Source organism: Pteropus medius, unplaced genomic scaffold, assembly GCF_902729225.1.
Source record: "Pteropus medius unplaced genomic scaffold, Ma_sr-lr_union100, whole genome shotgun sequence".
NCBI classification, from domain to species: domain Eukaryota; kingdom Metazoa; phylum Chordata; class Mammalia; order Chiroptera; family Pteropodidae; genus Pteropus; species Pteropus medius.
Genome location: NW_024342467.1, coordinates 16935475 through 16958134, shown reverse-complemented (window position 1 = coordinate 16958134; position 22660 = coordinate 16935475). Strand labels below are relative to the sequence as shown.

Below are 22660 nucleotides of genomic sequence, written 5' to 3'. Positions count from 1 at the left end.
GAGATCCAATGGGCTAGACAAGTCCCCTAGTCTTACTGCCCATTTTACAGGCTTTAAAACAGAGGGTCAGAGCGTGAAGGGTTTGACTCAGACGTCATGCTGTCCCCCCACTGCCGAGGACCCTGAAGGCCAGCTGCCTAACCTCCTGGAACATTCAAAATGCACTGAGCACATCTGCTCACGAGACCGGCAATAGTTCGTTTGGGGATAAAAAAAACAAACCAACAGACCAACAGCAGCCGGCATCTCCACAAGGACACAGGCCCCGGGCTCAGGCAGCAGTGCGTGGGGTTCGGGGTTGATTTTGTTTTTGCTGTTTTGTGATGATCTATATATAAAGTCAAAGCCTCTTCTTCCACGGTGAAGCTGACTTGCTGGTGGGGGCGAGGACGAAGGAAGAGGGTGCATACTTGGGGGAACCCCCCAGCTGTGGCACCCTGCCCCGGGCCAGGAACAGGGCTGGGTCTGCGCGCCATGCCCAAGGCATCTGTCTGACCATCCCTGACATGACCCTTCCCTCCGGCCCACAAGCTTCCACCGTGGTGTCCAAATGGAAGGGACAGATATCCCACTTATAAGTACACACAGCATCCTCCCTACACACACACACACAGGTGCATGCACACGCGACATATTACGCTGTGTGTACCGCACGCACACACACAGCATCCCCCACAGACGCGACATGCGACAGGTGCACACACACACACACACACACAGCATCCCCCCCCACACACAGACGCACATGCATACATGCAAACACACACACACAGTATCCCCACACACACACACATGTGCATGTACATGCACATGCATACACACACAGCATCTCTCATTACACACACGCATCGCATACACATGCAAACACACACACACACAGCATCCCCTACACACACACACACGTGCATGCACATGCACATGCATACACACACAGTATCCTCATTATCGGGGTACATGCATGTACAACACGCACATGCACGTGCATACATGCAAACACACACGCAGCACTCTTACATTCACACACATGTGCATACACAATGCACATGCACATGCATACACACACAGCATCTCTCATTAATACGTAATACATGCATGCACACACACACGTGCACACACACAGCATCCCCCACACACACATACACGCACGTGCATGCACACACACACACACACACACAGACATGCACTTCAAAACCTCAGATGACACATTGAACAATGATATATGCCCTTTCACCTGCCTTAGGTTTGAACTGGAGAGTTACTGCTGAAGTCCAGAGCCCGGAGAAGCATTAGAAGTCACCTCATCTCAAAAAGGGGGAAACTGAGGCCCAGCCAGGGGTGCTCTGTCCAGTCTCAGTGGTCTTAGCTTGACAGGGACAAATCCTGTGTCTGTGAATCCCAGCTTATGGCTCTTTCCAATTATCTGAAGCCCCTCATCAAGGCCCAAAGTGTGAGGTGGCCAGTGGACACCCACGAGGGTAACACACTTGTGCCCCAGAGCAGAGAGAGGGGGATCCCAAGGTGTGTGCAGGAGGGAAGGGCCGCTGTACACCCCACGACCAGCCTGAGTCTCCACATGTACCCACGAAATGGCAGGTAGCTCCCTTTCTCCCTCCAGCTTTGCCAAGGATCCAGGGTCCACAGTACTCAACTAGCCAAAGACACGGGACTCGTCCCTCAACCAAGCAGCTCAGCCCTTATTCAGTCACTTCGAAGCGAACAGTTCCTCAGGCCCGCCAGGTCCCTTCCTCTTTCTAAAACCAGGCAGAGCAGCATCCCCCCGACACCCAGACTCGCCAAGCATTCCAGAGCACAATCAGGAAACAAGTCCACAAACACATGACAGGGACACCCAACGCTGACATGGAGTGAAGCCGGCCCCACACGCAGGCCATGGCCCTCCACCTCCCTGAACCTAGTTCTGACCCATTTTAAATGCTTAGGCTGTGGGGAGCTGGGACAGGTGTGGGGTACCCAACTCCTTCCTTCAGCAGCTTCCGCTAACAGCCATGGTGGGCGCGGCTTCCTCTCTCAACACCCAGGCCACCCAAGCGTCCTCCTCAGTGATTTGATGACAAGAGCACGTGGAGAGAAGTCTTCGCAGAGGTCTCAGAGTCCAAGCCCGAGGAGCTGGTGGCTGGAGCTCATCGTCTATGGAGGTGGGAGGGGGGTGGCAGGGACCCTGGGCCTTGGACTTGGGCACTGGGAGGGGAAAAGTGCTTCAGAATTCACCAACATCACAGGAAGGCGTCCGGTTCATCCTAGTCATGGCTTTGACTTGAGGGGAAATGCGGACGGGGCTCTCATGGCGGGGGCATGGTTTCTCGGAGGCACCATCCCTCACCTTCTACAGCTGATGCTTGGGGTGGCGGGGGAGAAGGGAGGCTCTGAGATGAAGCCCTGACCCCCTAGCGTCGGGGGGAAAATAATGGAGATGGCGAAAGTCTTCTTCCATGGGTTCCCCCAGACTCTTCCATCTCCTTTCCAGTCACGTCCACATTTCTGGCTCTCAGCAATTTTCCTTGGACCAAATGAAAAGCACCAGAACTTTCTCTGACGTTTAGCCCTACACCCAAACTGAAGTCTCTGATTGGAACAGCCCTGGAGCTGTCCCATTGCCCTGAAATGCAGAGGCTGGGCACCCGGACACCACGATGCTGGGTGAACATGAGGGAGCTTCACGTCCGGCCTGCGCTGAAGGACACTCTGGCCATCCAAGCTGGACCTCTGGCCAGCCTCGGGGACTGGGCCAGCCTGACAAGGGCCCCAGGGTGGCGAGCAGACACAAGGAGTCCACAGTGAGGGCCAGACACTGCGGGAGGCTGTCAGGCAGGCCCTACCCAATCCCCCAAAGCAAGGTCATCAGCTTCACCCACAAGGCCTCACGCATAGGGTCAGATCACTGAGGCTGGTGCAGACGGGGTGGAGCGGAGCTGGGGATCTGCTTGAGGGGACACAAAGGGGTCGGGATGGGACAACTTTTCCACATTTGAGTAGTATTTACATGTCTGGGACCAGGGCCCGGGGGTCCACGGTGGGCGGGACCAGTACGATAACAGGGAGGGGAAATACCCATCGGGGCCCTGCATCCTTCTCTCCCCTCAGGGAGCCCTGCTTCCCGCCCAGGGCCGGCCAGAAGGGAGAGGAGAGCGCGACACGTGTGGCCAGCGCCGGGCAGCCCCGCCTGTGTGAGGAGGAGAGGCGGGGAGGGGCTCAGGTGGCCAGGTTGTCGGCCGGGAGGCCAGACATGCGAATCTGGGAGCTGCTCTTGCTCAGGATGGAGAGCTGGGTGCCCCCATTCACCCCGCTGCTGGCCAGGGACGGGTGCCGGTGCTTGAAGTCCACGGCGAAGTAGCGGTTCACCTTCCAGCTCCGCCACTTACGCTTGATCTCGGCCTGCACCTGCAGGGAGCAAGGTGGGCATCACTTCCGGATGGATCCCTCTCCAGCCTCATCCACCTGCCTGCCTGCCCTGGGCCCCTCCAGACTGGCCCTGTCACCTCCAGCAGCACCCTGCCGACTCCCACACTGCAGCTTGCAGCCCTCAAGGGAAAGGAATGCTCTGAGGAGCTACCTCAGTCCCTCACCCGTGTCACTGTCTGAACAAAGCCCTAATGGCTTCCTGGGTCCTGTGGGCATGGCCCCTGGACCTCCGGGTTCTACATTCAGAGACCATCCCACTGGGATTTTTAGGGAGTCTACAAAGCCAGCCCTAGGCACAGAGAGATCAGGTGAGGAGCCCCATTCTTGGTGACAGTCAACAGTGAGCTACATGTTATATCACGTGCAGACCTTTAATAATCTAGATGTCCAGACCATACCCAGAACAATCACATCAAGACCTCTGGGATGAGCTTCCCAGGGGATTGCAGTATGCAGTCAAGGCTGAGAACCACTGAATCATGTGGTTCTCACCTCGCATTAGCTTAGCACGGTGTGTGCATGGCATGCCCGGCTGCAGACTGCATATGCCCCCTCCGTCTGCCATCTTCATGCAGTGCAGGAACCGTACAACTGGGAATGGTACTGGCACCTCCCCCTCCAGTTCTAGCTCCTACTTCAGGCCCTGGACAAGCCCCGCATACACCCGCCCCCATCTCTCCCTACCACTCCCGGCAGTGCCCTGTCTGCCTTTCCTTATCTGTTCTTATCGGACCCTTCTGTAGGTGGTCGTGGTGATCACTGAGCCCAATTTTCTTGTTTCTCAGACGCAAAAAGAGGAGGAACCTGCCCAGGTCTCTCGGCCAAGACCCAAGCTCTGGTGCAAGGACTCCTGCCCACATCCCACCCATCCAGCCCCGAGCCCCATAGCAGCCTCTCTGTTATGGGCTCTGTTCAAAAGCATCACCCTAAGAGGCCAGACCTCTGGAAACGGAGCATCACTAGAAGGTTCCAGGCTTCCCCCCATGGTCTGTGCCAAGTCCCCATGGTGCCCCCTCTATCGGGGACGAGTTTGGGCGACGACCTGCTCAGCACCCTGCCTTCACGGCCTCCTGAACTGCAGATACCATTTCCTGTGCCTCGCCCTTCCTCACTTCCGATTCTTCTTTACTAAGGTGGGTCTTATGGTGAGAGCCTTCCCCAAGGGGTCTGTGCTCAGCAGTTGATGCCTTGGCTGCATTGTAGGCAAAGCGGGAGAGATTCTGGCACAGGGTGGAGGCCATCAGGAGACCCTGCTGGCACTGCTGCTGACCCCCTCCTGTGGCTTTGGGAATCTGGCAGAGCCCTGGTCTAATAAGCACCTGTGTGACCAGCAGGCCACACTCCCATCCGCTCCCCAGCAAGCCCCACCTCCAATGCTGAGAAGCCAGAGGGCCGAGGTCTTACCTCCCCATTCAGAAAACAGTAGAGAACGGCCACCACAAAGCCCTGGGGAGAGAGAGAGGGAAAAGCCTGAGCATGCTAGCAAGGAACCTTCCACGCAGGCTGTGTAGGAGGCGGCGGGAGCGGAGAGTAATGCCGGGAAGCAAAAAAATACAAGGATTTGTCGTCTAGGGGCACCTGCCCAGGAATCTGGGGTAAGATGAGACGAGTTCTGCTCAGACAAGATGGCCACACCTATGAAGCCAAGTGGCTGGTGGGAGAGTCCCCTCCCACTGAACACCTGGCTTCGTATCTCACATTCCCAAGGGCCAGCTCTCCCTCTCTTTCTACAAGAGGCCTCCCCCAGGATGCCCCAGAATGTTCTCTGGGCTCCCCAACCACACTGAAGTCCTCCTGAGGACAGCACCCCTCCAGGCCAGCACAGACCTGTGTTATCCCCACCCCCTCCCCACTCCGCCCTCCCTAGGCCGGACACTCGCATGCACAGCGCGCCCAAACACCACGTGAGTGAGCGCTTGGCACACAGTGGGCGTTCCGCTGTCCTACACATATTCTTTCCATGGATTCTTTGCACTTAGATTTCTTGTGGTGAGGCAGGAAGCTCAGGCTTTGACTTCCCGGCTAGGGCTTTGTCTAGACAACTCGCAGAAAGACAAAACCCCGGCATACTGGGGTGCACAGTCTACAGACTGAAGTCAGGACATGGACACAGGTCTCTCGAGGGCACTCCGCCCACGCCCGGGGCTCCTGGTGAGGGATGAGGAGCTGCCGTCTTCGGTCACCCAAGAGAGGCCTGGCTCAGGACACCCAGGACACCCAGACACAGCTCCTGTTTTCTCACAGGAGCCCAGAGCGTCGGCGGCAGAAAAGGGTCTCCCAGCTCCCTTCTATTCTGGTCCTCTCACCTCAGAGACGGAGACACGGAGGCCCAGTCTAGGCTAGAGAAGTTCCCAGAACTGCCAGCAGGTCAGGGCTCCGCTGGAGTCCCACGCCCGCCCCACCCCTCGCCCGCCCTCCCCATGCCCCACCTCCCCTCCCGCCCCCCGCCCCATGCCCGCCCCCCTCCCCTCGTGCCACACCTACCTGGAAGGAGCCCAGCCCCAGCTCAAACACAAGCCTCTCCCTCTTGCTGACGTTCTCCGGGGAGAAGGCGAACACCGTGTAGTGGATTCCGAACAGCGGGATGAGCAGCAGGGTGGACCGGGCCAGCCGTCTGTGGACGAGAGCAAGGCGTCCGCTCCAGGGGTGCCAGAGCTCGGACCGCGGCCATGCGGGGCAGAGAACCCCAGGCCCAGCCCTTTCTGCTCCCCCAGAGCCGGGCCCCCACCCACCCACAGAACCCCCTCCCTGGGAGGTCCAGGGGGACAACCCCCAGTGCGCAAAGCACCCGTCCCTCTAGGTCACATCAGCATCCCGTAGAGCCACTCGACACGCACGTGTGAGTGAGTGAGTGAGTTACAGACACCCCTCGTGGGAAGAGAAACCCCTTTGGGAGAAGTGAAGTCAAGGCGAAATGCGAGGTGGGAATTGGGCGGCTCAGGTGACATGGTGGGTCCTCAAGCAAAGCGAACGTCCTGCTCTGGAAGGGAGCTCTACCTGTCTGAGCAGAGTCAGGGGGCGACGGGGACAGGGAGCTGGGCTGGGGGGAGGGGAGATGGGTGGGCCACAGAAGAGACATGGGCACTGTGCTAGGAAGGACTGTCTGACAGTGGGTGTAAACGGCGCCCACCCAAGCGGGAGGAACCTGCCACCCGCAGCTGAGTCAACGGGGGAGAAAGCCGTGTGCTCGGGTGGGCTGGGCAGGGAAGAAAGGGCCAAAAGGACCTCTGGCCCCTGGGACCAGCTCTTCCGGGGTTCCCTGCCTGCAACTGGCTCCCTGGCCCAGGGGGGCAGGACTCTGTTCTGAGGGGTGGGACGCAGAGCCACGGTAAGGCATCAGGAGTGTGCCAGCACGTGCACTTGTGGGTCCTGCTCTGTCAGGAGCCCGGCTCCCAGAGCATCTCCAGGACTGGGACCCCGCCTCTGACCACCCCAGCATATGGGCTGCCCCGAGTCTCCTCAAAGAGCGGACCTGCCCTGCCTGTGCGGTCCATCCCCTGGGCCCTCTGAGTCGGGGTGAGCGGGAGGTTCAGCACCCCGTCTCCTGACAGAGCTCGTGCACAGGGTGGACAGCTGAGCATGGAGGCGACCATTCGACTGGGGGCAGTTACACCGTGTGCCCCTCCCTCTTCCCCATCCCAGCCTCTCTGGGAGAGAATGTTCTGTTGAATCTGGGCTCCAGCTCTCAGCAGAAGCAAACCCATGGAGTCTGAGTTTGGCCCTTGGCTTCCCAGTGCCTACTGAAGGGGGAGGAAGGAGGGAGGGGGGAGGGGAAGAAAGAGGAGGAGGGCAGGAGCCAGAGGAAGGGGAGGGGTAGGCGGGGAGACCTTCGGTGGACCTCGGCTCATCCCTGGAAGGGAGGAGTGCCTCCAGGGCTGGGCGCCGCCCATTCTCCCCCTGCTCACTGAAGGCCCTTGTGCTGAAGCCTGGGGTCCCCGGACAAGGGCTGGAACCAATGGGATCTGAGCAGGGCCCCACGGAGCCCAGGTGTGGTCCTGGAGCGGGCTGCCCTCTCACCCTTCCTCCGGTCTGCTGTCCCTCAGACTGCGGCTCCCTGCGGGCGGGCGTGGTGCCTCACTGTCTGCTATGTCCCGGCCAGCACAGGCCAGCACGGACTCACGCTCAGAACGTGCCTGGCCATGAGGGAATGACGGGCCACACTGACCCGGTGTGAAAGCCTCGCAGACCTTAAAACTAAAGAGGGCCTGGGCGCCGGGCTCCTGCCCCTCGCCAGGCTCCCAGGGCCTGACCCCAGAAGGCAGCAGGGAGTGTTGGCTACAGAACGGAAGTTGGACAAGAAGAGGAAAGTGGCCTGGAAGGGAAGGCACGTGGCATCCTGGACCCTTCTGTGACCCTGCTGACGGGACACAGCATGGGCGTCATCCCTAGCCTCCCCCCTCCTGCCTGTTCTCCCACAAATGGGCCCGTTTCCAGGGAGATTTGGGAAACACCATGGAAACCAAAAGGCTAGACCCCTCCAGCACTGTGGTGGCTGCGGATGGGACAAGTTCAGTGCTAGAGAAAGCGACCTTTCAGGCACGGACCTTCCCAGTCCCAGGCAGGTGCGGAGACTGGCAGTGGGGTGTCCCATCGCACAGTCCAGGGGCAACGCCCTCCCTCACTGGTCGCCCCGTGGCAATCAGGAGTGTCCAGGAGCTTCTGCCAGGGACCCAGGACAGAAGTGAGCCCTTTGGCAGACAGGGCAGTGTGGGCAGATGAGGAGGTCACGAGGGCCTGGATCTCTGGCACCTTCATACTTCGGAGTTGACCAGAGGCCTTGGAACAGGGACATTCTTTGAGGATAGTCACAGAGTCACCCTACAGTCTGGTGAACCTGGGGCGGCAGTGACACAGGGCCTTGGCATCGGTCTCCCTGCCACAAGGAGGCATCAGTGGCAGAAAAGTCCTTAAAAATATCAAGAAGAGCTTCCAAGTCAGAGCTGCCCAATGACGGTGGGCTCCCCCACTTAAAGGGACACCTGAATGAGGCCACTGCTCCTGTCGGAGACACCCTGGCACCGGTACAGGACTCCCTGGGTTCACATCCCCACCCTGACAATTGTGTGACCTGGAGGAGTCCCTTCACCTCTCTGTGCTTCGGTTTTCTCATCTGTAAAATGGGGTAACACAAGTACCCATCTCGCAGGTGGTTGTGGGGACTGAGAGAGTGAACACCAACCAAAGTGTGAATGGCGTTCACGGCAGAGCAGGTCCCTGCCCCGTGTCGGGGGGCTGTCGACGTGAACTCAAGCTCTAGGCCTCTCGGGGACAATGTGGCAGTTCCGAAGACTGGACCAGAGAAGCAGGGCATTTGGGACAGACCACGCGTCGAGGCAGCAGTGGCAGAAGCTTCAGGGCCCTTCCTCAGCCCCAGCCAAGCCCCATCTGCTCCCACAATGGCTGCTGCTTCATCGCCAAAACCTCCCCTCCCGCCCTCTGTCACAAGGCGGCCGAGAACTCACAAGGCACACAGACGTCAACATGCAACAGCCAGGAGAGGGCTGGGGGCCAGAGGCACAGGCTGCTCTCTGTTCTCCCCGAGCCCAGCGGCAGGACGCAGGCTCTAGGCAGTGGCAGCCACATGCGTCCCCCTCCCCTCCAGGACAAGGCCACAGCCACGCCACGCACACTTACAGAGTAATGGTGGACAGCTCTGACATCTTGCAAGAGTGCTGCTGAGCCCGCTGTGGCTTGCAGTAGCATTTCTGCACGCAGCTGCTGGGTGTGACAAGATCAGCGTTTCTGTCAGCTGGGGGGGGCATTGGGCGATGAAGAAACTGAGGCGGGACTTAGAGCGACATGATTGATGGAGAGGGGAGAGGAGCCAGGGCTGGGGTGTGGACGCAGGGCCAGGCGGCGACGTGGGAGAGGATAAGGAAGCCGAGGGCCAAGACCGGGTCAGCTGTGGACACGGACACACGTGCCCGTACACGCACACGTGTGTGCACGGACACACGTGCCCACACGAGCTCTCGCACTGGGACCGCACGCGGGTCAGGGGAGTTCGGAGGGACCTCACGTGTTTGGAAGGTGGGGGCCCGGGCTGGGTCTCATGCAGGGAGCCAGAACCTGTCTCCAGAGTCAGCACGTGGCTCAGAGCGTGGCCTTGTGGGAGGCCAGTCAGTGAGACGGGCAGCTGGAAACTCATGCCACGAGCCTCGTGCTGCCCAGCCTGGCGGACCAAGTCTAGAATCAGGCCAGTTCCAGGCTGGACTAGGAAACCTGACTCAAGGGTCCACCGGTCTCCCCCTCTACAGCTCTCTGCTTCCGCATGCACCTTCCCGCCTCTGAGCGCCCAGGTACCTTGGGGCGGGGGAGCAGAGGGGGGACGGACGGGACAGACTGTAAGTCTAGACCCGAGGGATTCAAGGCGACAGCCCCTACCGCTCTGAGGCGACTGACTTAAAATTAAATCAAATTAAAACTCCACTTGCTCAGTACCCCTAGCCACACCGCCAAGGCCCAACAGCCGCAGGTGGCTAGTGGCTCCCACGTGGGCAGCACGGAGGGAGAGCACTCCATGACTGTGAGTTCTACTGCTCCACACCAGCCAGGCTAGACCTCCTGACAGAAGTTCAGTGGGCACAGCCCCACAGCCCCACGGCCCCATTGCCTGCAGAAATGAGAGATCCGATGGAGGCGTCCACCACGGGCAGAGTGTCAGTCTAGCTGGACATTCTGCTTGGTGGGGACAGAGCCACCCTCTCCTCAGAGAGGCCTCAGGCTGGATCTCTACCTCTTCTAGGCCTTCTCGGTCCTGCTTATGCTCGGGATGGCACAAACCATGGACACCTGTGTTCCTTCTCGGACAACTTAAGAGATGGATTAAGAGCTGTGTCATCTAAATAGACTGCAACAGACCTACATCACAAACCCTACGTAGGCACCCAGAGCCCTGAGCTCCTGCCGGTGAACTGACCAGTCTGAGGGGATCTGATGCAAACGAGGACAGAGATGCATGAAGAGACCAGACCTTTGGCATTCACAGATTCGTTATTTGTGCTTCCATCTCTCAAGAGCAAGTCTGAAGGTCCTTGGCAGGTGGTGATGAGTCATTTTGCTAAGGCAAACATTTGAATCACATACGCCAAAGAGGGGGCAAGCTGAGGTCCACATAACCATCTGCGCCTCGGTGGGACTTGTGGTTCCATTTCATAAAAAGGAGCTTTCAATTTGCACCGCGCCGTGAGGTGGGTGCTACTGGCCCATTTTACAGATGAGAGGTGTGAGTTATGACGCTCTGCTACCCAGAATGTGGACCCTAAACCAGCAGCATCACCACCGCTGGAGCATTTCTTAGAAAGGCAGCATCTCAGGTGTCGCCCCAAATCTGCTGGCTCAGATTCTGTCCTTTAACAAGACCCCTAGGTGATCCACATGCCAATCAAAGCTCAAGAGGCACTGTGTGAAGAAGTCACGTATTTGAGAAATTCTTCACATGTGCTCGATAAATGTCAACGATCTGTTTTGTATTCATACAAAGAGACAGATGGACATATATGTTTTTCTCAATCATTAAAAATGCTTAATTGGGTATTCAGAAATGAAAGCCATCTTAGTTTTCAAATTTATTTTCTATCTTGCCCAGATTGAAAGATGGCTACTCTCCCCTCCATTCAGTGGCCTGGTCCCTCGCCCTTGGCCTGGGTGAACCACAGAAGTCAGGGTCCAGGAGCCTGAGAGCCCAAACCTTGGATGTCGCCTCCTACACGCCAGGCACAAACCCTCGGCCAGAATTCTTAAGCCCCGGCTGTCCTCCTTTGACATCTTTCCTCCCTGAGCTCTCAGATTTTCCCTGCCCTTCCGGGACCCTGGATCCAGTAAATATAGACTCCTCTGATTTCTTCAAAGGAGGCTCAAGGCCATTTAGTGGCAAGTTAGCTGGGAAATCAGACTCCTCTGATGGAGACAGGGGAGGGGGGCAAGAAAAGGTGGGGTACCTGGCACCTGGGAGGGCTCTCAGGAGAGAGATCTAGGGACAAAGGTGGGGCTCTTCTTTCCGAACACCCCCCTCTCCCCAAATTTTCAAAGACTGCAAAAGGATCCACTGAAAAAAAACACACACAAAAGGGTGGCAGAAAAGCCAGAAATGGGCGTGAGAAAGAAAGACGTCAGATTCTCTGAAAAGTCACCACGATGAGTGAGAAGGGGGAAAGGGATTCAATCAAGAGGAAGAGATCATCCTGGCTGGCGGACGAGCTCAGGTCTGATTTGGATCCAAGGACGGATAAGAAACTCAGATAAGGGTGAAGTGTGGGGGCTGCCTGGTGAGTGTCAGCCGGAATCAGAGGGGAGACCCCACAGCAGAAAGTCAGAGAGGCCTGGCTCCCAGACCCTTTCCCACCAAGGCTTTGCTGTTTATCTGCAGGAAGGTCAAAGCCACTTCCAGGTCTTGGCACTCCCATCTATAACCCGGGATGCACAAGGCGTTTGCTTTGGTCCAAACTCCCAAATGCTTTAGTGCTTTTTGTGCACAAGGCTGTCAGGCTGTAGCCCCAGGAAAGACCTAACAGGATGCTAGACAGAGACCCCTTTCTATTCGCCCAGATCCCAGTGGTCAGTGCAGCGTTGGACACTTGGCAGGCCTACGGAATGTCGTGGCCTGAGCAGAACATTCTCCATAGGATCCTTCATGATGTGATGCTGCGCAGCCCCAGAATGCAGACCAGTCCCCAGGGAGGCACTCCACACCGCACTGGTACCCCAGCCAGAAGCCAGCTCTGCAAACCTGAGAGCCTCCCACCAGCCACCACCTCCTCCCCAACCACCAAGGAGCCGGACCTCAGTGCCCCCTGCCCAGCCTGGGAGCTCAGGGCACCTGAACTCAAGGTGCCTGACTTGCTGGGTGACCTTAGGTGGTGCCACTTTCCTTCCCTGGGCCTCAGTTTCTCTATCTGAAAAGTGGGAGTGACAATTTTCTGCTGCCAGTCCCTAACAGGAGTTGGGAAGATGGGGTACTCCTAGGCAGGGGAGAGGGTGCTTGGGAAGCGAAAGATGGAGCTCCACACGAACCGAAGCCGGTGGCTGAGTTCCCAGACCCAAAACTTCTGCCTCACCATGGAAAAGCCTGTCTTCAGAGCCAAACGCCATCCTTCTGACACTGGGTATGTCACAGCCCTGCTCAGCCAACTACAACATCACGGTGCCTGTTCTCTCCTCCTTCCCCTATCCTGAGGGGCTATGGAGACCCCCTCTGCAGGATCTTTGAGGGGGATACAGATGGAATTTCCCTCCCCCACCCCAGACCTTAGAGTCAGCGTCCAATGCCCACTTCAAATAAGAAGACCCCTGGAAATAAAGACAGCTCCCCACAGGGCCAGGCCCGAGATGCTCTCAGCGCAATCACTGTCTGCCCTGGAGCCTCACCCTCCCCTTTCGGAGCTAGCTGGCTTCTCCCAGAGGTAAACTGGGGTCCCCAGGAAATGGCAGGACAACCCTGACCCCAGCCCCAGGCTGAGGCCTAACCCTTGCCCAACAGCAAGTCGTGCCTGAGCACAAGCTGACCCTGATCCAGGCCCACACTCAATGCCAGAGTCCTGAGCCCAGATACTCATTCTAGCAGGAGCATCAGGTGAGAGTGTGGGTGGCTCCGGGCCACTGCCCCCTGCCGGGGCCCAGCCCCCAACAGGTCCTTCTGAGGCTGGGTGGGGAGCGCCGTCTTGGTCTACGAAGGACAAACCCTTATCATCTGAGCAGCTGGAGCCAACCTACAGGAAAGGGAGTGAATGCTGGTCTGAGGGCACAGGCAGGGGGTCCTCTCGGGCTTTCTTGGGGACTCCCGGGCTTAAATTTGTTCTGGAAACAGAGGAAAAAATCAAAAAGCTATTGTGGGCAGATCTGAAGTGCTTCTCAGCCCAACACAAAACTCTGGTGGCCCAAGGAGACTCAGGCACAGCCCTAAAATCTCCCTCTCCCACCATGGGCTGCCCATTCCAGCACCCCCATAGTTCCCCTTCCCCAACAGCGGCCCCCCGCTCCTGCTCAACGCTCCTCAAGTGGGCAGCTTTATACGAGGCTGGAACCCACCGGAGCCTCTTCTTCCAGGAAGCCTTGTTTATATATTTGCCTAACACCATCTTCTCGCCTGGAAATTCCTTGAGGACAGGAGGGATGGTGTAAGTGGAGCTGGGAGTCGAGGACCTGCTTGCCGTGTGGCTGCGGCTTCACTCTTCCCTGCAGGGCTCACCGCACTTCACTGGTAACTAACTAGCTCCCTCGGTGATATAACGGGATTATATTTTACAGACCCACGTGTTTTATACCTATCTCACCAGATTCTCTGGGTGTTTGCGAGCATGAAATGTATATGGGCTGAGCCGCAAGTGTTTTTCAACGCTCTGCATTTCTTAGCGGCCTTGTCACTGTGACTATCCCTAATAGGGTCTCCTTGACCCTGGAAACATTCAAACATGTTGCCGAACTTAATAGGATCGAGATGACCCCTTATTCTGCGTCGGACCTGCCCCCTGCTTTGCAGATCACATCCAGCTGAGGTTTTAATTTTGGGGGCTTGAGATGAGCGCAGGTTTCGCTTTCTCTAAAAAAAGGATTTGTTGAGATCACGAAGGGATTTTTTTTTTACACAATAGAAGCCGGCCAACTAGCTGGTTCTTTAACTGTCTGCGCTTAAATGTGCAGGCATACCTCGTTTTACTGCATTTCGCAGATCTTGCATTTTTTACAGACCGAAGGTCATGGCAACCCCGTGTCGAGCGAGTCTACCGGCCACATTTTTTCCACCAGCATTTTCTTACTTCGTGTCTCTGTGTCACGTTTTGGTGATTCTCGCAATATTTTCAATTTTTCATTATTGTTATCCTGCTCTGTGCCCCGTGATCTTTGATGTTACTCTTGTAATAGTTTTGGGGCCCCACGAATCGCACCTATGAAGGATGCTGAACTTAATGGATAAATGTGTGTGTTCTGACTGCTCCAGAAACAGGCCTTTCCCACTCCCTCCCCTTCTCCTCGGGCCTCCCTATTCCCTGAGACACAACGATATTGAAATTAACCCAAATAATAACCCCACAATGGACTCTAAGTGTTCAAGTGAAAGGAAGTTACATGTCTTTCACTTGAAATCAAAAGCTGGAAATGATTCAGCTTAGTGAGGAAGGCACGTCGAAAGCCGCGGCAGGCTAAAAGTGAGGCCTCTTGCACCGATGGTTAGCCAGGTGCGGAATGCAAAGGGAAAGTTCTCGAAGGAAATTAAAAGTGCTAACTCCAGCGAACACGTGAATGATAAGAAAGCAAAAACAGCCTCATTGCTGATATGGAAAATTGTATTAGTCTGGATAGAAGCTCACATCGGCCACAACGTTCCCTTAAGCCGAAGTCTAATCTGGAGCAAAGCCCTAACTCTCTTCAAGTCCATGAAGGCAGAGAGAGGCGAGGAAGTTGCAGAAGAAAAGCTGGAAGCCAGCAGAGGCTGGTTCATGAGGTTTAGCAAATAAACCATAACATAAAAGTACAAGGTGAAGTAGCAAGTGCTGATGGAGAAGCTGCAATGAGTTATCCAGAAAACCTAGATATGACAATTGGTGAAGGGAGCGACACTCAACAACAGATTTCAGTGTAGACAAAAGAGCCTTCTGCTGGAAAAAGATGCCATCTAGGACTGTCATCGCTGGAGAGTTCAATGCCTGGCCTCAAAGCTTCAAAGGACAGGCTAACTCTCTTATTGGGGGCTAATGCAGCTGATAACTCTAAGTTGAAGCTAATGCTCATTCACCATTCTGGAAATCCTAGGGCCCGTAAGAATTACATTAAATCTACTCTGTCTATGCTCTATAAAGGGAACAACAAAGCCTGGATGACAGCACTTCTGTTTACAACATGGTTTACTGAATTTTTAAACCCACCGTTGAGGCCCACTGCTCAGAAAAAAAGATCTCTTTCAAAATATTTCTGCTCATTGACAATTCACCTGTCACCCGAGAGCTCTGACGGAGATGCACATGAGATTAATGTTGTTATCATGCCTGCTAGCACAGCATCCATTCTGCGGCCCATGAATCAAGGAAAACTTTCAACTTTCAAAACTTATTGTTTAAGAAACACATTTATTAAAGCCATAGCTGTCAAGGATAGTGATTCCTCTGATGGGTCTGGGCAAAATAAATTGAGAACCTTCTGGAAAAGAGTCACCATTCTAGATGCCATTAAGAACATCTGTGATTCATGAGAAAAGGTCAAAATACCAACATTAACAGGAGTTTGTAAGAAGTTGATTCCAACCCTCAGGGATGACTTTGAGGGGTTCGAGACCTTAATGAAGGAAGTAACTGCAGATGTGGTAGAAATAGCAAGAGAACGAGGCTCAGAAGTGGAGCCTGAAGATGTGGCTGAACCGCTGCCATCTCCTGATAAAACTCTAATGGATGAGGAGTTGCTTCTCATGGACGAGCAAAAAAAAAAAAAAAGGTCTCTAAAGATGAACTCTACCCCGGGTGAAGATGCTGTGAAGCCTTTTGAAATGACAACAAAGGATTTAGAATACTACATAAATTTAGTTGGTAAAGCAGCAGCAGAGTATGAGAGGATTAACCTCAATTTTGAAAGAAAATCTGCTATGGGTAAAATGCTATCAAACAGAATCACATGGCAAAGAGACATCTTTCTTGAAAGGAAGAGTCAATCAATGCAGCAAACTTCACAGTTGGCCTTATTTTAAGAAATTGCCACAGCCACCCCAGCCTTCAGCAACCACCACCCTGATCAGTCAACAGCCATCAGCACTGAGGCAACACCCACCACCAGTAAAATGATTACTCCTCGCTGCAGGCTCGGATAATGGTTAGCAATTTTCAGCAATAGAGTATTTTTTAATTAAGGTATGTACATTGTTTTTTCAGACATAGTGCTATTGTACATTTAATAAACTACAATATAGTGTAAACATAACTTTTATACGCACGAGGACACTAAAAACTTTGTGTGACTCGCTTTATTGTGACATTCACTCTATCACAGTGATCTGGAACCAAACCTGTAATATCTCTGAGGTATGCTCATCTGAACCACGTGCTAACTACATATGGTTCTTACTTTTGCTATTAGGTGCTATCAGGAAGGCCCGGTAGGAATCTACAGCTCCCAGTCTGCCATAACTTCAAAACCCTGGCCAGACCTTGGGGGTTCTTACTGCCTGGGACAGGATGTCTGAACTGATAAAGTGGAGTCTGCGGAGTGTCATTATTTAGGCTACGACTGAGCTCCTGTGTGTGTCCCGGCACAGGCAGAGTGAGAAGAAGCTGGGAGAGCCCCAGGGACTTCAGAAGAAGACATAGATCCTAACAAGAAGCAGAGGGGTTAGGGGAGGGGCAGAGGCCAAGGCTGCTAGAGCTCCAAGGACAGAGGCCGATGTAGCTACACGGCGGCTTCGGACATCTGAGGTGACTGTTAGTGTGGGAGCCAATGCACCCTCGAGCAGGAGAAGGTGGGTCCAGGCACAAGGACATGGTCTCTGGACAGGGAGGTGAGGGGAGCACAGGGCCCCGTTGTGTGGGTCCTTGAGACAAAGGCAGGAGTGGCCTCCCCAGGGCAGGCAGTTAGCTGCAGAGAGCAGGCCCCGCTGGCCCCCAGTGCGGTGCCTCAGATGCTTTATGACTTACATGGATGAACAATTTTTGACCACATACATATATAAACAGGGGTTGGTAAAAATTTGCAAAACTACTTAAAATTTTTTGAAAAATCAGTAAATGGATAACAGAAAAATTCCAATGTAATGGAATCGTCCTCCATGCAGATGAAAACAAAGCTGAGCAAGCCAGGCCCTGTCCTGATCCCACAGCCCCAGAAGAAGGGCTTCTAGAAGGGGAGGTGCCCAGGCTGAGTAGAGAGACCAAGAGAAGCCCCAAGGAGTCTTAGGGAAGGACCTAGGGTGGGTCTCTGAGCCATACCTGCCTCTCCCTCCCTCCAGGAGAATGGCTGGCTGAGGCGGGGAGCCCTCTGCTGGGGTCTCTCTGCTGCCCCACTTGTCCACTGGACAACTATTAAAACTCTGAGCCACAGGTTGGGGTCTCTGATGAAGGCAGGACAAAGCCCCCCACTGATGCCATGAGAATCCTTCAGCTGCTTTCAACCTGCTCTCTTCTTAAAAACCAAGGACACAACACATATGGATTATACCTTGCCCGTGGATGGACCCCAAAAACTGCCCTCAGTTGTCTTTGCCCATCTGGCCCCTCCAGCCGAGCACAGGGACGGACGGACCTTCCTCCCCAGCATCGGAAGTGTCCCCACACCCCACACACCTAGCTGGTCGTGCTTTTGATCACAAGGCAAAAAGCTGAGATGAAAGGTGCTGAGTCTGATTCAGAATGAGTTGAGGGCTAGGAAAGGGGACAGAGCAAGCAGGGACAGGCTGTTAGGGACGTGACCGCAAAAAAAACTTGTAGGAAACAAAACAAATGGCTATGGAAGTGAAGAAAACCCTACACTCAACGATAAGACGTTGCCTGCGAACCTCATCATCCCAAATGTATCAGATGTTGCTCTGCTCAGGGAGGAGGGAGTTGCAGGGGGAGAACCAGACTCGGGAGAGTTGCCCTCAGGGGAGGTGAAGAAAAAGCATCCCCCTTCTCAATACCCACGCCAGCGCGAAGGTCCACCTGACTCGCTGATGGGGGCTGGAGCAACTCGTACACACTGGGCTGAGTGGGGGACTGTCGAGCAACAGTGTACCTGGTGGCTTCCCAAAGAACAGGTATTCTCCAAAGGAAATCTGACTTCTCAACAACCAACGCCCTAACTAACCCCCCTCGCGAATCTGGCAATTCCCAACGTGATTTCCCTGGTATGACTCTCTTTTCCCTCCTGTGTAACCACTGTGTGGATCAGGAGCTCCCGGGGTGGCTGAAGGACAGGTGGTGGGAGGCTATACTTTGAAGGCACTTTAATCAGAAGGAAATCTTGCAAAGCCCCTGCTAGATTACTCTGCCAGCAAAATCAGGCCTTCTGCTCCCGTGACCTGAGTGCAGGGCCCACGCAGCTGTCGGGAGCAACTGTGGCACTCGCACGATGGTACTTACAAGTAGACGCTGGACTCGTTGCCTCCTGTGTCCGGAGACTGAAGTTTCTGCACGAGGATGATGATAATGCCCACGAAGAGCCCAAAGTTCACCTGAGGAGCAAAGATAAGCAGATGGCAATGACTGTGGGCAAAGACTTTCCACACCCCTGCCTCTGCTTAGGCTGCTGTTCCCCCATCAGAGCCTTCGCCCATCCAATCAAGGTCCCGCCTAGACTCGTAATCCAAGATGGTGATGTGAACACGGGTTCATCTCCCCAGCCTCCCACAGTGTCATTGAAATGACAGAAGAGAGGGAAGAAAAACAATTCCATAGAAGTACTGAGAAACGAGAATGATTATCGTGGGCGAGCCAGAAAAGTGAGCAATTTCTGGACGAGAGAGAGCAAACAGGGTCAGGGTAATGGAAAAACTCCAATGCCAGACAGATAGAGAAGAGGCTATTACAGAGAGGAGAGCTGCCCGCTGGAGGACCTCCAAGTTCAGAATCGTCGAACACGGGGAACCAGAATGGACAATCATACACATGATTAACTAAAGCACTGCCTGGGAAGAGTAACAGGAGCATTTACCTTCAGATAAAGTTCAGGGACAAGCGCTCTCTAAACAAAATGGGGAGCTGAGCATATGGTGAGAAACGAGGAAAGAGGCAAGCAAATACATCGAAATGAGGCACCACGAGGGGACTGCACAGCAGCCCCTTCCCCGTGCAGCCGAAGCAGCCTTGGGAGAAAAAAATGGATAGCCGAACACTAAACACTAATAAATACTGAAGATAAAATAATGAAGCATGCAAATCAAAAGCTAGGGAAAGGGTACCACAAATTTAACTTATATAACAAAGAAATTAATAAGGATAAAAAATCATTATAAAGAAATAGGGGGGAAAAGGTAGACTTGATCAATCAAAATAAATTTCATTTTCAGGCCTTGTTTTGTTTATTTGTTGTTTTCACAGATCTATTAGAATGATAAAGCACACTCCAGGAGAGCGGGTTCGGTCAGGTCTCCACTACCTGCCCAGTGTCTAATCAGTCCCTGGAATTTAGCTTGGTAAATGCTGCTAACTGCATGTGTTAGTCCATTCAAAAGGAGAAAACGCAATTAAACAAAATAAAAGAGTAAAACAACAGATGCACAGAATATTTTAAATCCTAAGAGAAAAATCAAGCGAAATGGGAAAATATAAGTTAACAAAGCCAAAACGAGAAGGTGTAGAAAATCTTCTCACAGCAGTGGCCTCAAAAGAAATTTGAAAAGTAATCAAAGATGTGTGCAGAAAAAAGCACCAGACCCAGATCACTTTACAGACCAGTTTCAGAATATCTTTTTAAGGAAGATGCAATTTATGTACTACTTCGTTGTTTGAAAGCAAATAAAAAGAAAACCTCTCAAATTACCTGAGGCTAACAAAACCCTGCCACAAAACCCAGACAAGGACAGAAAGCATACGTGCGCACACACAAACACACGCACACACATCTGAAACCAAAAACTATAAAAATATGAACAAATAGAATTTAGCAGTGTACTAAAAGAACAAACAGATCATGGCCATAACGGTTTTATGCCAAAAATGCATATAGTTCAGTAATTGTAACACCAACAAAGACACGAGAAATTGAGCGCTCTTATATGCCGCTAGTGAAAATGTTAAATGTTAAATGTACACAGCTTTTGTCCTAAAACGTCCACTCCTAGAGATTCGTTCTAAAGACATATTCACATAGTCACAAAGATATGCCCAAATATATCCATTGTGGCATTGTTCATAATGAAGAAACAATGGAATAATAGAAATGTCCATCACTAAAGAAATAATTACTTCAATAAATGTCTCCAAAACACATTTGATAAAATTCGACATCTATTCCTGAATTTAAAAAAAAAAATACACACTGAACAAGCCATGAATAGAAACTTGACTAATTCATCGAAAGGTAACTTCCCAAAACTATAGCAAACGTCATCCTTAACAAAACCAGGGAATAAATGATATAAACATTAGAAAGAGTAAAAACTATTTTTACTTAAAGTTTGTGTAATTTTCTACCGAGAAAATCCACAAGAAACAACATGAAAAGGGGTGAGACCTAATAAGAGAGTTTTGAAAGGTAGCCGAGAAAAGAGAAACAAAAACGAATAGCTTCCTTACACTGCAGTAGTAACCTAAAATAATATAATGGAAGAGTGATTCCTAGACACAATAAAAGCAGACTGGCTGGATTTACCTTAGAGGCAAATTTAACAAGGCAACTATACAAAATGACTCTATGAGAAAGACTGAAGAAATGGGGACTCATGACATATTCTTGACGAGGAAGGCATAATATTTTAAGAAAAGCAATTACAGCAGTATCCCGTTATCCACAAGGGAGACTTTCCAAGGCCTCCAGTGGATGCCTGAAACCATGAATAGTATGAAACCCTATATATACTAAGTTTTTTCCCATACACACATACCTATGATAAATTTAATCTATCAGTTAGGTGTAGTAAGAGATTAATGACACTATGTAACAGTTACAACAACATACCGTAATAAAAGCTATGTGAATGTGGTCTCTCTTTCTCTCACAATATGATAACCAACTCGATAACTAAGATGGCTGCTAAGTGACTAACAGGTGGGTAGCCAACAGAGCGAGGATGTGCTGGACAAAAGGGTGGTTCATGTCCTGGATGGGACAGGGTGAGATTTCATCACGCTGCTCATAATGGTGCGCAATTTAAAACTTCTGAATCGTAGAGTTTCTGGAATTCTCCATTTAATATTTTCAGAGCACGACTGAGCGCGGTAACTGAATACTCAGAAAGCAACACCGTAGATACGAGTGAAGATACAAACAATTGTATCTTCCAAATTAGTTTATAAATTCAATGTAATTCCTATAAAAATCCCAACCAGACTTTATTTTTGTAACTCAACAAGGGATTTCAAAATCTGCCTGAAAAAGTAAATGTGCAAGAAATTTTTGAAGAAAAAAGAATAAAGAAGGGAAAATTAGCATACCAGATACCAAAACACGCTACATGTAACTAGCACCATGGAGTACTGGCCATGGGAAAAGCTGGTATTAATAACACAGAATAGAAAATCTGGAACTAAATTCAAACAGAGTATGCTGAGTATTTGCGATGCAATAGCATTTCAACATAATGGAGAAAAGATGACCTAGTCAATTAAAAAATATTGAGAGAGTGGAATATATACCCATTTAAAAAAAAAAAATTAGGAAGCATTTTAGATCAAAGAAATAAAATTTCAGCTGGATTAAATTATGTAATAACCCAATTCATGAACATGTTACAAAACAATTGAGAAGCCTATTTTTATATCTTAGGTAGGAAGAGGCCTCCTTAAACAAGAAATAAGGCTTGAAATTTGTAAAAAGAAAGCCTGACGGTTTGACTATATGAGAGTTATACCACTTTGGAAATACACTTACAACAGATGTACCAGATGAAGCATACTATCCTTCAAACAGTAAGAAGATAACAACTGGGCTATAAAAATAAGCAAAATTAGCAATATTCTAGTAATAACCAGAATAAAAACAATTGTCAATAGGCGTTTGGGAAAAAGAAATGTTCTGCAGCACTAATGATGTAGAGAAATGTACATTAACAACAACGAGCAACCTTTATTCCTCATAGGACTGTGGAAAAATTTAAATGACTGATATTACAGTGCAGACAGTGATTTAGGGTACCCTTTTTTGACCCAGCAATCCCACTCCTAAGGATTTATTCTAAAGAAATAGTCACTATGCTCAAAGTTATGCACAGAAGTGTTCCTAGTAGTATATTCCAGGAGAAGGAAAAATGGGATGATATATATGGCCAACGCCAGCAGAACAGCTGTACAATGTGTACGTCCATGTTGCAGAATATAATACAGCCATGAAAAAGAAGGAGGTTGGTTTGGGTGGTGACCTCTTTATTTCCTCTCATGTTGTGCCTTTTACCCAGGCCACTGTCTCTTCCCTGCTCCAAGGACACTCACCATTATGGAACCAACCACGGGGCCTTTGATCACCCACCACAGAGCTGTGTTGTCATTCATATCCCAACAGCTGAAAAACAGACAGAGAGGAGGAACAGAGATTATGCTCAGGGGCTGGGATGCCTGTGGGACGATGTCCCTGGCCCCTGGGCGCTGCTTCTTTTCCTGCAGCTCCATGAGGAGGGACAGCTGGAAAGAGA

The 22660-nt window shown here is 52.1% G+C and overlaps 1 protein-coding gene across 11 annotated transcripts in view; it reads right to left on the bottom strand.

Annotated features, from left to right (window-relative positions):
• Nucleotides 1-1211: 1211 nt before the first annotated feature.
• The window catches only part of ADCYAP1R1 (ADCYAP receptor type I), a 52049-nt gene continuing 30600 nt past the window's right edge, over nt 1212-22660 (bottom strand). For 3 of the 11 annotated variants that reach the window (XM_039862664.1, XM_039862667.1, XM_039862665.1), the window contains 7 exons: nt 22461-22530; nt 18456-18547; nt 13132-13215; nt 9055-9138; nt 5905-6034; nt 4825-4866; nt 1212-3399 (listed from right to left, as the gene is read on the bottom strand). In XM_039862664.1, the coding sequence (XP_039718598.1) occupies nt 3211-3399; nt 4825-4866; nt 5905-6034; nt 9055-9138; nt 13132-13215; nt 18456-18547; nt 22461-22530 (691 nt within the window). In that variant the 3' untranslated portion in view covers nt 1212-3210. Of the gene's footprint in view, nt 3400-4824; nt 4867-5904; nt 6059-9054; nt 9139-13131; nt 13216-18455; nt 18548-22460; nt 22531-22660 lie in introns of all 11 variants that reach the window. The other 8 variants (XM_039862669.1, XM_039862672.1, XM_039862666.1 and 5 more) reach the window with 7 other exon arrangements.